At 49.6% G+C, this 13,413-nt stretch overlaps 1 protein-coding gene across 1 annotated transcript in view; it reads right to left on the reverse strand.

Moving 5' to 3' along the window:
- Positions 1-1,095: 1,095 nt before the first annotated feature.
- LOC130340389 (kinesin-like protein KIF1C) overlaps positions 1,096-13,413 on the reverse strand; it is a 37,633-nt gene continuing 25,315 nt past the window's right edge. The window contains 10 exon segments of the mRNA XM_056554175.1: positions 1,096-2,588; positions 3,452-4,039; positions 6,692-6,764; positions 7,024-7,207; positions 7,795-7,878; positions 7,971-8,065; positions 8,197-8,276; positions 8,357-8,432; positions 8,991-9,273; positions 9,378-9,508. Of these exon segments, the coding sequence (XP_056410150.1) occupies positions 1,878-2,588; positions 3,452-4,039; positions 6,692-6,764; positions 7,024-7,207; positions 7,795-7,878; positions 7,971-8,065; positions 8,197-8,276; positions 8,357-8,432; positions 8,991-9,273; positions 9,378-9,508 (2,305 nt within the window). The 3' untranslated portion in view covers positions 1,096-1,877.

Consider the following 13,413-nt stretch of genomic DNA (forward strand, 5'->3'; position numbering starts at 1 on the left):
CGCAAAAAAATTTAATAAAAAAAATCCCTCATACATCCCTGTATCCAGAAAAATAAAAAGGTTTAGGGGTCAGAAGATGACAATTTAAAAAAAAAAAAATTTGAATGTTTAAGTAGTAAAATAAAATCTACATAAATTAGGTATCCTTGTAACTAGAGATGAGCGAACTTACAGTAAATTCGATTCGTCACAAACTTCTCGGCTCGGCAGTTGATGACTTATCCTGCATAAATTAGTTCAGCTTTCCGGTGCTCCCGTGGGCTGGAAAAGGTGGATACATTCCTAGGAAAGAGTCTCCTAGGACTGTATCCACCTTTTCCAGCCCACGGGAGCACCGGAAAGCTGAACTAATTTATGCAGGATAAGTCAACTGCCGAGCCGAGAAGTTCGTGACGAATCTAATTTACTGTAAGTTCGCTCATCTCTACTTGTAACCGTATGGACCTACAGAATAAAGATAAGGTGTCATTTTTACCAAAAACTGCACTACGTAGAATCGGAAGCCGCCAAAAATTACAAGATGTGATTACACAGGCGACAATTAGAGATGAGCGAACTTACAGTAAATTCGATTCGTCACGAACTTCTCGGCTCGGCAGTTGATGACTTTTCCTGCATAAATTAGTTCAACTTTCCAGTGCTCCGGTGGGCTGGAAAAGGTGGATACATTCCTAGGAAAGAGTCTCCCAGGACTGTATCCACCTTTTCCAGCCCACGGGAGCACCGGAAAGCTGAACTAATTTATGCAGGAAAAGTCATCAACTGCCGAGCCGAGAAGTTCGTGACGAATCGAATTTACTGTAAGTTCGCTCATCTCTAGCGACATTGACAGGAAGTGTTGTCATGAGGACACAGGTGGGGAATAACATATCAATGTTATTTCTTCCAACCAAGGTGCCTCCAGCTGTTGCAAAACTACAACTCCCAGCATGCCCGGACAGCCAACGGCTGTCCGGCCATGCTGGGAGTTGTAGTTTTGCAACAGCTGGAGGCACCCTGGTTGGGAAAACACTGCATTAATACATGACGAAGGCTGTTCCGGGCATGCTGGGGGTTGTAGTTTTGTAACAGCTGGAGGCGCCCTGGCATTTAAGAAGTAATCTGGAGACAAGGTGCAGCGTGGGGCAGTTTTATTTCTCAGGATACAGTCCGTCTATATAAACTACAGGTTGCCGCAGCGTAGTGTCACCCCGCAGTGTCGCCCACACATTCCTCGCCTCCCAACACACACGAGATAAATAAGGTCACAGAGCGGGCAGTGCAAGTCAGTGCCAAAAAACATGGAAGCATGGAATTCTGGGGAAAATATATATATGGGACAGGGGTCGGGGGGGTATGAGAACTTCATTAGTGTTACGTCTTCAGCTTCCCGTATACTGCAGGATTCGATACAGGATCAAAGCAGAGGTGACCCTCCCCCGATGCCTCCTGACTACGACTACGCTCCACGAACAAGCGTCCGGGAAAACTTCATTTCAGTCATATAACAGTGCAAGCCGATGTACAGAGATATATATATACACCCCCTCGTGTATACATATACATCCACTTCTATATACATATACCACCAGTCACCTATAGACACATGTACACACACAGTATAATCAGTGGGGGGCGTCCTGCCGCTGACAGTGATTGTAAGGATTAGGGGGAGGGCAGGACGGTCCCATAGTGTTCACCCCTCATAGCAGCGATCTCCTTCTTAAAAACAATAAAAATATCAGAAATAAAAACAAAAAAAAAAGATAAAATAGAACACATCAGGATATAAGTCAGTGGTGCGCCTGCGCGGCAGGTTACACATTCCCGTTCCTTCTCTTGTCAGCATCCCGCCTGCTCCTCGTTCCTCGCTTCGACATGCTCAATACCCTTCTTCTTCATACTGGGGTCTCCCTGTCACACAGGTCAGGGGCAGAGTTCTGACGGCGCATGCGCGGGGGCGCAGTGTAGGGGTGGTACTTGTATGGACGCTCCTGCGGGGAGGAGGGGTGCCGTTTCGACCCCTGGGACCCCGCATCACCTTCTCTACCTTGCGATCTCCTCCGAGGCTGCTGGAGGTTTTCGCCGTTTTGGCGGTTGTGACGATTGTTGGGGCGCCGGCCTCTGTTGGGGGCGCCGTCCAGAGAGTTTCTCCTCTGCCTCTGATGGTTCTCACCTTCCACCGACCTCCGCCGACTATTCCGCCTTTCACCATCTTCCTCCCCACCGCTCCTCCTGTCTTCTGACCATGGATTTGACACCTCTTCTACCACATACGTGGCCCCCGGAGCCCAGGAAAACCGATGTTGGGGATTGCTCTTAAAGGGGAAGCGCAGCTTACAGTCTAGTGGTGGGATGAACTTTCCGGTGCCGGGGAGACGGCGGTTCATCTGCTGCTGCTGCTGCAGGTTCTGAATACGGGTTTGTTCTTGTTTTAGCCAACGCATCCTCCCCCGCCGAAACGTAGTGTCGTCCTCCATCTGCACCACCTGCTGACCCTTCGGAGAACGGTCAGGAGAAACTTCAACTTGTCCACTATTCACCGCGTCGTCATCATTGGAGCACCAGGAGAAAGACTGATCATCGGGGTCATCATCGGGGGCGTCATCCTGAGGGCAGAACCAAGTGTACGGGTCAGAGGGGGGGGGAAGCAGGAAACTACATCTATGTCTACCTACAGGGATGTAAAACACACCTCCACTGATCCTACAACACGTCTAATGCTACAGAGCTGCACTCACTATTCTGCTGTTACATCATATGTCTCATCCTCCAGAGCTGCACTCACTATTCTGCTGTTACATCATATGTCTCATCCTCCAGAGCTGCACTCACTATTCTGCTGTTACATCATGTCTTATCCTCCAGAGCTGCACTCACTATTCTGCTGTTACATCATATGTCTTCTCCTCCAGAGCTGCACTCACTATTCTGCTGTTACATCAGGTCTTATCCTCCAGAGCTGCACTCACTATTCTGCTGTTACATCATGTCTTCTCCTCCAGAGCTGCACTCACTATTCTGCAGTTACATCAGGTCTTATCCTCCAGAGCTGCACTCACTATTCTCATGTTACATCAGGTCTTGTCCTCCAGAGCTGCACTCACTATTCTGCTGTTACATCATGTCTTATCCTCCAGAGCTGCACTCACTATTCTGCTGTCACATCAGGTCTTATCCTCCAGAGCTGCACTCACTATTCTGCTGTTACATCATGTCCTATCCTCCAGAGCTGCACTCACTATTCTGCTGTCACATCAGGTCTTATCCTCCAGAGCTGCGCTCACTATTCTGCTGTTACATCATGTCTTATCCTCCAGAGCTGCACTCACTATTCTGCTGTTACATCAGGTCTTATCCTCCAGAGCTGCGCTCACTATTCTGCTGTCACATCATGTCTTATCCTCCAGAGTTGCACTCACTATTCTGCAGTATTGCCCTCATGATTTGGATGCAGTGCCCAGGACCTCACCTGTGTGACGGGCATCACGCGCTCCATCTTCACCATCCTGTCCCGTAACGCCCGGATCTCTTCGTCCTTCATGTTGTTCTGCAGCTTCACCTCCTGCAGGATGTCGGTCAGCTTGTCTATGTGCGCCTTCAGGTCCTGGACTCCCCCTTTGCTCCCATCATCCTCCTCACCCACCCCCACAGTGTCCCACACGTCACGTGCCACGGCCTTCCACCACTCCTTCTCGTTGGCGTCCCTCTTGCCATAGGTGCGGCACAGCTCCTTCATCTTGATGACAGACATGGCCTCGATCTCCTGTCTGCTGTGCTTGAAGTCGTTCAGCGCCACCTCGTAGCAGATTTCCTTCACCGCCTGCATCTTCAGATCCGCTAGCGTCAGCCATCGCGGGTCCTTCCCCAGCCGGCGGCGCTGGGGGATTTGGTAAACTTTTATAGGTTCGCGTCTTTTGCCGCTGCTCGGGAGGCCACAACGGCGCACGATGCTCTGCACGCGGCCCGGCGGCACCTTCTCCCGCAGGGAAGAGATGAGGCGCCAGCTTTCTTCACAAGAGCGCTTGTCCGAGTCATCCCCGCTGTCCGAATCCCCGTACTGCAGAGGAAGAGGGCAGAAAGGGTTAACAGTGGCAGGTTTAAAGGGGTACTCCACATTTAAAAATAAGAATAGTTAAATCAACTGGTGCCAGAAAGTTGAACAGATTTGTAATTCACTTCTAATTAAAAATCTTAATCCTTACAGTATTTATCAGCTGCTGTATGCTCCACAGGAAGTTGTGTAGACCTTTCTAGTCTCACCACAGTGCTCTCTACTGCCATCTCGGTCTGTGTCAGGTACTGTCCAAATCCCCATAGCAAACCTCTTCTGACACATACAGAGGTGGCAGCAGGGAGCACGGTCGTCAGACTGGAAAGGAATACACAACTTCCTGTGGAGCATAAGGCAGCTGATAACCCTTCCAGTACTTAAGATTTTTCAATAGAAGTAATTTACAAATCTCTATACATTTTTAGAAAAAAAAAATATATATAATAATTCCCTCTGAAGTACCCCTTTAACCCCTTAAGGACTCAGGGTTTTTCCGTTTTTTGCACTTTCGTTTTTTCCTCCTTACCTTTTAAAAATCATAACCCTCTCAATTTTCCACCTAAAAATCCATATGATGCTTATTTTTTGCGTCACCAATTCTACTTTGCAGTGACATTAGTCATTTTACCCAAAAATTCACGGCAAAACGGAAAAAAAAAATCATTGTGCGACAAAATCAAAGAAAAAAAACGCCATTTTGTAAGTTTTGGGGGCTTCCATTTCTACATAGTGCATATTTCGGTAAAAATTACACCTTATTATTCTGTAGGTCCATACGGTTATAATGATCCCCTACTTATATAGGTTGGATATTGTCGCACTTCTGGAAAAAATCATAACTACATGCAGGAAAATGTATACGTTTAAAAATGTCATCTTCTGACCCCTATAACTTTTTAATTTTTCCACATACAGGGCGGTATGAGGACTCATTTTTTGTGCCGTGATCTGAAGTTTTTAACAGTATGATTTCTGTTTTGATCTGACTTTTTGATCACTTTTTAATGGTATAAAAAGTGACCAAAATACGCTTTTTTGGTCTTTGGAATTTTTTTGCGCGTACGCCATTGACCGTGCGCTTTAATCAATGATATATTTTTATAGTTACTATTAATAAAGAATGGGGGGTTCACCACATCAAATAAACAATGGGTGCTACTACTCAGTATAATGAAGACTACCATAACACCAAAGAAAGAGAAATACTGTATAGAGTTCACACCACATAAATCTAATATAATCAATAGTCTTTATCGGTGTTAACACCCCTGAGGAAGTCACCGATTGTGACGAAACGCGTGGGGCTCTGGGGTCCTGTCCCTATGTACATTGTTATGGATCCTCTGTCTGTGGCTGACAATATTTGGTGGTATTATATACTCTGTATTTATTTAATTTTTCTATTCAGTAGTTATATTGTACCCGCTTGTTACTATTCAGAGTTGTTTAGCGGTTGTTATACATTGACTTTATATTGTGCACCTACAGCCACACTAAGTATATTACAGGGACAGGACATTGGTGAGGGGGGGTTCATGGCCCCTCTCCCATGTTGGCTCATGCTTTGTTTAGCTTTTTAATTGGTTTTAGCCCTTTATGTGTATTTTGTACTGTATTTGGTAAATAATAAAGACTATTGATTATATTAGATTTATGTGGTGTGCACTCTATACAGTATTTCTCTTTGGTGTTATGTTGTTTTTATAGTTCGAACATTTACGCACGCGGCGATACCACATGTTTATTTATTTTTTTATTTACACTGGGGTTTTTTTTTATGGGAAAAGGGGGGTGATTCAAACTTCTATTAGGGAAGGGGTTAAATGACCTTTATTAACACTATTTTTTTTACTGATCTCTTATACTGATCATTGTTATCCCATAGGGACCTATAACACTGCACACACTGATCTCTTATACTGATCATTGTTATCCCATAGGGACCTATAACACTGCACACACTGATCTCTTATACTGATCATTGTTATCCCATAGGGACCTATAACACTGCACACACTGATCTCTAATACTGATCATTGTTATCCCATAGGGACCTATAACACTGCACACACTGATCATTATTATCCCAAAGGAGACTATAACACTGCACACACTGATCTCTTATACTGATCATTGTTATCCTATAGGGATCTATAACACTGCACACACTGATCATTGTTATCCCATAGGAGACTATAACACTGCACACACTGATCTCCTATGCTGATCACTGGCTTGTATTAACACGCCTGTGATCAGTGTTATCGGCGCATGACTGCTCCTGCCTGGATCTCACGCACGAAGCAGTCATTCGCCGATTGGACACCGAGGAGGCAGATAAGGGCCCTCCCAGTGTCCTGTAAGCTGTTCGGGATGCCGCGATTTCACAGCCCGATTGACTAGCCGAGATACTTTCACTTTCGCAGCGGCGGTCAGCTTTGACCGCCGCTTCTAAAGAGTTAACACCGCACATTGCTGCGATTGGCGATGTGCGGTATTAGCCGCGGGTCCCTGCTGTTGATGAGCACCGCGACCGACGCGATGTGATGCGGGGTCGCAGCGCGACCCCGCTTCATATCGCAGGAGCCGGCGCAGGACGTAAATATACGTCCTGCGTCGTTAAGGGGTTAATATGGCGGCCATCATGGGAGGACTTACCAGTCTCTGTTGCTCCAAAGTCAGATCCGCTTCTTCCTTCTCTCTCTTATACTGGAACTCCAGATCCTGCAGCCTGAAGGATGAGAAGAAACCATTAAAGGGGTACTCTAGCACTGTGTTTATACCCTGCATGGAACGGTGGGGTCAGTACACACGGTCTATGGCCTAGGCATCTCAACTGGGGGCCTCTAGCTGTTGCAAAACTACAACTTCCAGCATGCCCGGACAGCCGTTGGCTGTCCGGGAATGCTGGGAATTGTAGTTTAGCAACAGCTGGAGGTGCACGGTTTGGACGCCTAGGCCATAGACCCTCTCAGAAGCACCGTACTCACCGCTTCTCCATCTCCAGCTTGATATCTATGCCCTGCTTCTCAAAAAGCTCTCGCTGGGCAAAGTTCCAGTCCACAGGTTCGGGCTGACTCTCCATTGCCGTGGTGTTCTTCTCTCTCTCCAGCCGCGCCTGCTCCGGGTGGTTGAAACGGAAGACGTGGTTCTTGCCCATCACAATTCGGTTACCTGCGGAGAAAGACCATTACCCATAAAGGGAAGGGGCTGATATACAAGATGCAGGGAGGGGACCATGACCAGACCCGGGGGGGGGAGGAGGGGACCATGACCAGACCGGGGGGGGGGGGGAAGGAGGGGACCATGACCAGACCCCGGGGGGGGGGGGGGGGAAGGGGTGGACCATGACCAGACCCGGGGGGGGGGGGGGGGGGGAAGGAGGGGACCATGACCAGACCCGGGGGGGGGGAAAGGAGGGGACCATGACCAGATGACCAGACCTGGGGGGGGAAAGGAGGGGACCATGACCAGACCCGGGGGGGGGGAAAGGAGGGGACCATGACCAGACCCGGGGGGGGGGGTGGGGGGGAAGGAGGGGACCATGACCAGACCCGGGGGGGGGGGGGGGGGGGAGGAGGGGACCATGACCAGACCCGGGGGGGGGGGGGGGGGAGGAGGGGACCATGACCAGACCCGGGGGGGGGGGGGGGGGGAGGAGGGGACCATGACCAGACCCGGGGGGGAGGAGGGGACCATGACCAGACCCGGGGAGGGGACCCCACATGTCCGGCCATTGTAAATTTTGGGGGTTCACCTACCTGACTTCAGCACCAGGAGCTCGGTCACTTGCTTCCCGTTCACGTACGTCTCCGCACCTTCACATGATTCTAATGTGACAACCACTGTGGAGCAATGACGGGGAGCAGGATTAGGTGTGTAATAACTTACAGATACCACCTAACACAGGGGGGCGCTATGCCATTTGTCTACACACCTTCTCCATTGTCCTTGGTGTTGCAGTGGAAGAGGCAGTGCTGCTCCTTGATGAACTGACCGGTCAGCTTGATGTCCACGTCCACCTGACCGACCCTGTGAGAAATAAAGAGTGAGTGGGGCTGCTGTACTGGGCACTGCCACGTGTAAGGAAGAGGGCGCACTCCTTTATCAATTCTATGTATATGGGGCAGATAAATATGACAGGGGCAGCACCCCAACATTACCGTGTGACGCCCTCCTTTATATGGTACAGGAGACACTCCGACATGAGGGGGTCTTCATTCAGATTGACCAGGTGCGGGATCTGTACACAATACACAACAGACTGTCACATGGTGACTACAATACCAGGCCGGGGGGCACAGCTCTCTCTAACACACTTACATTTTTTGGAGAGAAGACCCCCACGGTGCCCCCATCTTCTCTTAAAGCGACGCCCATTTCAGCCAACAGCGACTCCCTAATATAGAAAAACTGGTTAGATGTTTGCATCACCAGCCCCGCCCCCTGCCAACATCACGCCCACCCCCTGCCTACATCACACCCCACCAGCCTCGCCCCTCCAACCTCACCCCCCCGCCCCCATCAAACCCCCGCCAGCCCCGCCCCCTTCCTACAGCACCCCCCCTGCCTACAGCACACCCCGCCAGCACCGCCCCCGCCGACCTCACAACCCCCACCAGCCCCGCCGACCTCACACCCCGCCCCCATCACACCCCCGCCAGCTCCGCCCCTGCCTACTTCACACCCCCGCCCCCTGCCTACAGCACACCCCCGCCAGCCCCGCCCCTGCCTACGTCACACCCCACCAGCCCCGCCCCCTGCTTGCGTCACACCCCACCCCCTGCTTACGTCACACCCCACCAGCCCCGCCCCCTGCTTACGTCACACCCCACCAGCCCCGCCCCCTGCTTGCAGCACATATTACCAGCACCGCCCTCTGCTTACATCACATATTACCAACCCCACCCCCTGCATACATCACACCCCTAGAAGCCCCCTCCCCCCCTATACTGACCTCTCCATACGTATAGCCTCAGTCCTGCGCAGCTTTTCCTCCCAGGTCTCGTTCAGCTCAGCGATGATCTTCTCGGTCTCCTGCAGCCTTTCCATCGCCTCCTCCGTACAGATGGGGACTTCATCCTCAGCCTCATCAAAGGGCTCAGGCTGACCGTTCATTGTGGGGGGTGAGAGGGGAGGAGGGGCGGGAGGGGAGCCCGGCTCACATGGTTGTGATGGGAGAGGAGCAGAGAATTGTAGGGGGGTATTGGGTACAGTGACACAGTCCTCGAAGGCAAGATCTATAGAAGGGGAGTCAGATATTAGAGGGTCCCTGGAGGACTGGAAACCAATGTGCCCCCCACTTGTGGGTCAATATACCCTGCACCACATCCCCCAGACTCACCCGCCAGACCCTGAGTATACAGCAGCTGCCGCAGGCGGGCCACCTCCTCCTTCAGTTCTCTGATTAACCTGGCGTTTGGATCTTCATTTATGATGGCGTTACATTTTATCTGCTTGGCGCGGTCGGCGTATCTGGAGAACAGAGAATAAAGTTATAATCTCTGTATATCAGCAGGTGGAGTCATCAAAGTCACTGTGTACATGCATTACTGATCCTGTACTGATCCTGAGTTATATCCTGTATTATACTCCAGAGCTGCACTCACTATTCTGCTGGTGAGGTCACTGTGTACATACATTGCATTACTGATCCTGTACTGATCCTGAGTTATATCCTGTATTATACTCCAGAGCTGTACTCACTATTCTGCTGGTGAGATCACTGTGTACATACATTACATTACTTATCCTGTACTGATCCTGAGTTATATCCTGTATTATATTCCAGAGCTGTACTCACTATTCTGCTGGTGGGGTCACTGTGTATATACATTACATTACTTATCCTGTACTGATCCTGAGTTATATCCTGTATTATACCCCAGAGCTGTACTCACTATTCTGCTGGTGAGGTCACTGTGTACATACATTACATTACTTATCCTGTACTGATCCTGAGTTATATCCTGTATTATATTCCAGAGCTGTACTCACTATTCTGCTGGTGAGGTCACTGTGTATATACACATTACTTATCCTGTACTGATCCTGACTTATATATCAGACAGGAGGCTCGTATCTTGCATTAATCTTTCTTTCTTTAATGCTCATAGCAGAAATATTATAATGCTAATAACGTATAGAAAAAACTACAATTCCCAGCAGTCCCCTGTGAACTCCTCCTCTCCTCCCAACATGCTGGCTCCTATAAAAGGGACTGCTTGTAGATCCTCTTCCTCTTTCTTTCTGCTATATATTCTTAAAACTAATTCATTACTTCCTTTATTTTCACTTGTCTTCTATTTAGTTTTCTACCTACTTGGGATCGCACAACTATAAGTACGACCCCTCGGTTCTTATTTCACTTTCCTCCTTCTCTTCTTACTTCATCCCGACTGGCTCGCCGGACGCCATTTTCGGGCTTTCGCACCGTCTTCCTCCACTAGTTCCCGCCGCTGTCATCGGCTTCGCGGGCTTGGAGGTTCGGGGGCGTGGACTTAGGACGCGCAGCCGGCGTCATTCTGACGTCGCAGACCGCGCGCCCTATCACAGTACTGGTAGCCGTAATCTCGCGAGATTACGGCGGCAATCACTGAAGCTGGGCTACGCCTCCTCTCTCCGTCGCCAGTGTTGTGCGAGCGGTGAGAGGAGCGCCAGCATTGCGATTACGGTCTGTGTAGATCCCCTCTGTAAGTCTGCTGAACCCCTGCAGGACGCACTAGCAACTGCTTGTCTTAGGGAGACTTATTGTTAGGGACTTATTATAGTCTTATAGCGACCTTAACCCTTACTTGCCTAGATTCAATTGTGCTCTGTGCGGATATCTAGATTTTTCCTAATACTCCCTGCTCTGATACCGCTTATACCTTTCTCCTTAGCTACTTGTAGTTTATAATACCAAATTATGTCTGAAGATAACACACATTCTAGAGCTGCTGGACAGACTGTAGAGGTGGATGCCTCTCAATTCATGTCTCCTGCCCAGATACAAGATCTTATTAATAAGTCCATACAAGCAGCACTGACTGCCACTACGGTTCCTGTTCTACCCACTACTTCTAAGAACCAAACTACTAGTGGCAAAGCCCTTTGTAAACGAAAGCATACATCGGGTCATGTCGACTCCCCGGCAGGGGAAGAAAACAATATGCCCCAGACAGGACCCAACCCGGCCTGTCACACCCCGCATCCATCAGAACATACCCGACCCTTGGGCCTCAAGGAGACCACAATGAGGCATAAGACCGCCAGACGGTCAAAACCCAATTCATTTGACACCTCTGGGGAAGACTCATCCGCTGAATCGGATGGAGCAGACACCGCAGATTCAGACTGAGGACGCAGATGCGGGGCTCATGGCGGACTATGATGACGCCACTCTAGAAACGCCTAAGGAGGCTATACTAGATACACTAGGGCAACCATTTTTCAGCCCTGATGCGATCACACATCCCCGTTCTGGGGACTGGGCTCCACTACCCCAGGTCGCGCAATATGTAGAATTCTGGACTAGAAGGTCTTTTGACCGCTCCAATAGAAACAAATTAAAGGCCGAATGCCCTAGGCCATGTGTCGCCAAAAAGGTGATTATGACGCCAGAGATAGACCCGGTACTCCTCAAGTACCTGAAGAAGTCCGGCAAATATGCAACGAAAGGGATTGAACATTCATTCAAACTAATCCAGGATAGGATTTTAGACATGTTAGGACCACTGACCAAAATCCTTAACCTGTCAGAACAGGCGCCTCCTCGGCCCAACCTGTCGATTTAGATCAGCTGAGAGGCTGGGCCCAAAGGGCCGTTTGTATGCTAGGAAGTGCGAACACATCCTGTTCCATTGAGCGGAGAAGGTCTATCCTAATGAAATTAGAACCGCAATTATCACACCTAGCTGAAAAGGAGCCGGGTCCTTCGGCTGAAGGCATGCTGTTTGGAGAGGATCTCATTAAAGACATTAATAAATTCGTTAGCCTCTTCACTAGCCTAGATAAGGCTCAATCCTCACTTAAGAAGGCAGGACAACCCGCCAAGGTTTTTGGTAAGGCCGGCAGAAGCAGAGGCCGATCTGCTGGCCGCAATGCCTCTTTCAGGCCCTATAATAGACCACTTGCCCAACAATACCCAGTACAACAGCCGTACGCATTGCCAGTGGCCCAACCGGCTCCGTTCTTTCCCCCACGGGGCCGACCCTGGAGAGGACGCGGTGGACGTGGATTTCCAAGATCACGCCCGCCACACGGTGAGTACCCTCTCTATGACACTCTCATACACTATAGTGGGGGGCAGACAGGTATTTTACCCACGTCTGGTCCACGATTACGGCAGACGCTTGGGTTCAACACGATAGCGGGATACATAATAGAATTTCTATCCCTACCAGTATTAAACATAATCCCCCAACCAATCCATTTTTCGGCTCCAAACGTAACCCTCATAGACGAGGAACTACGAGACCTCATCGTAAAAGGAGCTGTACAAGAAGTAGATCCCCGATCTCCGGGGTTTATCAGCAACCTCTTCTTAGTCAAGAAGAAGGATGGTGGATACTGTCCTGTGATAAATCTCAGAGATCTCAATCAGCATGTGACGTATCGTCACTTCAAGATGGAGGGGATCCATTTGCTGAGAGATCTTTTGTGGCCAGGAGATTGGCTTGTCAAAATAGACTTAAAGGACGCGTACCTCACGGTCCCGATGCACCCCACATCCCAGAAATTCCTACGATTTCTATGGAAAGACCGCATGTGGCAATTTACTTGCCTTCCATTCGGTTTGTCATCGGCCCCGTGGTGTTTCACCAAGCTAATGAAACCCGTGGTGGCGGCTCTCCGGAGCAGAGGGGTGAGACGATCTACTAATTATTACCTAGACGATCTACTAATTATGGCACGGTCCAAAACGCAAGCTGCCTTGCACAGTCAATGGACGGTATCGTTGTTGGAGGAATTAGGTTTCCTCATCAACCACAAGAAGTCGGTTCTTTACCCAACACAAGAGATGGAATTTTTGGGTTTCACGGTGGACACCCAACAGGCTGTCCTACGATTGCCCAAGTCCAAACTGGCGCTGATTCGCAAAGAAATCAGAGCGGTATTGCGCAAAGGTTGCGCATCTTTGAGGATTATCACACGGATCGTCGGCTTATTGTCGGCTTCTATCCAGGCGATATTTCCGGCACCTCTCCACTATCGGGCGCTGCAACGACTGAAAACCCTCCATCTTCGTCAGGGTTTACGGTATGCAGACGAGGTGACCCTTTGTCCCCAATCAGTGACAGAGTTGCAATGGTGGTTACGTCATGCCGTAGAATGGAACGGCAGGACCATTTTCAACTCTTCCCCGGACATAATCATAGAATCGGATGCGAGCCGCCAAG

Source organism: Hyla sarda, unplaced genomic scaffold, assembly GCF_029499605.1.
Source record: "Hyla sarda isolate aHylSar1 unplaced genomic scaffold, aHylSar1.hap1 scaffold_59, whole genome shotgun sequence".
Lineage (NCBI taxonomy): Eukaryota > Metazoa > Chordata > Amphibia > Anura > Hylidae > Hyla > Hyla sarda.